Here is a 2,651-nt window from a genome sequence, read left to right on the forward strand (position 1 = left end):
TACATCATAGGGGACATCACTATTGAGAAAGCTTTGTTTGATTTGGGAGCTAGCATAAATCTTATGTCCCTAACCATGATGAGAAGGATGAAGATTGAGAAAGCCAAGCCAACAAGAATGGCACTCTAATTGGCTGACAGAACATTTAAGTTTCCACATGTGGTGGTGGAAGACTTGCTAGTGAAAGTATGAGAATTCATTTTCCCTGCTGATTTTGTTGTGCTGGACATGGAAGAAGAGGCCAACACATCAATTATCTTAGGAAGACCATTTCTAGATACTGCTAGAGCCATCATTAATGTGCAGAAAGGAGAACTAGTCTTGAGATTGCATGAAGAGAAAATGGTCTTCGACGTCTTTAAAGCAAAGAGTTACCCTAAAGAATCCATAGGAGAATGCATGCTGGTAGACACCACGGAACAGATAGTTCAAGAAGTCATGGAAGAAGAACAATGTGGAGAAAGCATTGAGCTTGAACAAGCACCAGATGGAGAACTACCACAAACAACCATGAGTAACTCAATCATGCCAACTACCACAGATAACAAAGATGTAGAGTCACCAAAACTAGAGCTGAAAGCCTTACCACCCAACTTGAAATATGCATATCTGGGTGCTAACAACACTTACCCAGTAATCATAAATTCAAGTCTGAGTAAGGAACAAGAAGAGGAACTTATCCAAGTGTTGAGGCAACACAAGGATGCCATAGGCTGGACACTTACAGATTTAAAGGGGATTAGTCCTTTAATGTGTATGCATAAAATCTTACATGAAGAGGATGCCAAACCCTCAAGACAACAACAAAGAAGGCTAAACCCAACTATGAATGAAGTGGTTCAGAAAGAAGTGTTGAAATTGTGGTAAGCAGGGGTGATCTACCCCATCTCAGTTAGCCCTTGGGTAAGCCCGGTGCAAGTACTCCCAAAGAAAGGAGGGAACATTGTTGTGGCAAATGAGAAGAATGAATTGATACCCACAAGGACAGTGACTGGATGGCGCATGTGCATTGACTACCGGAAACTTAATGAAGCCACCTGGAAGGATCACTTTCCCCTACCCTTTATGGACCAGCTGCTTGAAAGATTGGTAGGACATGAGTATTATTGCTTCCTGGATGGATATTCGGGCTACAATCAAATTGTTGTAGACACTAAGGATCAAGAAAAACTTCATTTACTTGCCCATATGGTGTCTTTGCTTATAGGAGAATGCCCTTTGGATTGTGCAATGCACCTGCAACATTCTAACGATGTATGCTCTCCATTTTTTCAGATATGATTGAGAAGTTCATAGAAGTATTTATGAACGACTTCTCTGTGTTTGGGAAATCATATTCTAATTGCCTATACCATCTTGCTTTTGTGCTAAAAAGGTGTCAAGAAACCAACCTGGTTTTAAGCTGGGAGAAGTGCCATTTATGGTGACTAAAGCGGTGGTTCTTGGTCACAAGATTTCAAAAGATGGTATAGAAGTAGACAAGCAAAAGTGGAAGTAATTGAAAAATTACCTCCACCTTGCAATGTCAAAGCAATCAGAAGCTTTTTGGGACATGCTGGGTTCTATAGGAGGTTTATCAAAGATTTTTCAAAGATTGCAAAACCCATTAGCAACCTACTTGTCTCAAATACTCCATTTGTTTTTGATAGAGAATGCATGGTAGCCTTTGATGAACTCAAAAAGAAACTCTCCTCTACACCTATTATAGCACCACCAAGCTGGGATCTTCCCTTTGAACTAATGTGTGATGCATCTGATTTTTCTGTTGGTGTTGTTCTAGGACAGAGAAAAGATAAGCTAGTACATGTTATTTACTATGCTAGCAAGATCCTTAATGAGAATCAAAGGAACTATACCACCACATAGAAAGGACTTTTAGCCATAGTTTTTGCTTTTGATAAGTTTAGATCATATCTCATTGGCTCAAAAGTAATTGTGTTCACTGATCATGCAGCACTCAAATACTTGCTTACCAAACAAGAATCTAAGCCCAGACTAATAAGGTGGATCCTGCTGCTCTAAGAATTTGATCTTAAGATTAAAGATAGGAGCGGAGCAGAGAACAAGGTAGTTGACCACTGATGAGCGGATAATTTATACGCTTTTTGGCATTATTTTTATATAGTTTTTAGTAAGTTTAAGCTACTTTTAGGGATGTTTTCATTAGTTTTTATGATAAATTCACATTTCTGGACTTTACTATGAGTTTGTGTGTTTTTCTGTGATTTCAGGTAAATTCTGACTGAAATTGAGGGATTTGAGCAAAACTCTGAAGAAGGCTGACAAAAGGACTGCTGATGCTGTTGGATTCTGACCTCCCTGCACTCGAAATGGATTTTCTGGAGCTACAGAACTCCAATTGGCGCGCTCTCAACGGCTTTGGAAAGTAGACATCCAGGGCTTTCCAGAAATATATAATAGTCCATACTTTATTTGAAGAATGACGACGTAACTTGGCGTTAAACGCCAAGTACACGCTGCTGTCTGGAGTAAAACGCCAGAAAAACGTCATGATCCAGAGTTGAACGCCCAAAACACGTCATAACCCAGAGTTCAACTCCAAGAGATGCCCCAGCTCGTGAATTACTCAAGCTCAGCCCAAGCATACACCAAGTAGGCCCCGGAAGTGGATTTATGCATCAATTACTTAC

At 40.0% G+C, this 2,651-nt stretch overlaps 1 protein-coding gene across 1 annotated transcript; it reads left to right on the forward strand.

Annotated features, from left to right (window-relative positions):
• Positions 1–228: 228 nt before the first annotated feature.
• Positions 229–1,498, forward strand: LOC107479213 (uncharacterized). The gene is made up of 3 exons (XM_016099353.1): positions 229–754; positions 872–1,254; positions 1,376–1,498. Exons 1-3 carry the CDS (start codon positions 229–231, stop codon positions 1,496–1,498), a joined length of 1,032 nt encoding a protein of 343 aa, XP_015954839.1.
• Positions 1,499–2,651: the final 1,153 nt, after the last annotated feature.

The sequence above is a fragment of the Arachis duranensis genome, chromosome 3 (assembly GCF_000817695.3).
Source record: "Arachis duranensis cultivar V14167 chromosome 3, aradu.V14167.gnm2.J7QH, whole genome shotgun sequence".
NCBI classification, from domain to species: domain Eukaryota; kingdom Viridiplantae; phylum Streptophyta; class Magnoliopsida; order Fabales; family Fabaceae; genus Arachis; species Arachis duranensis.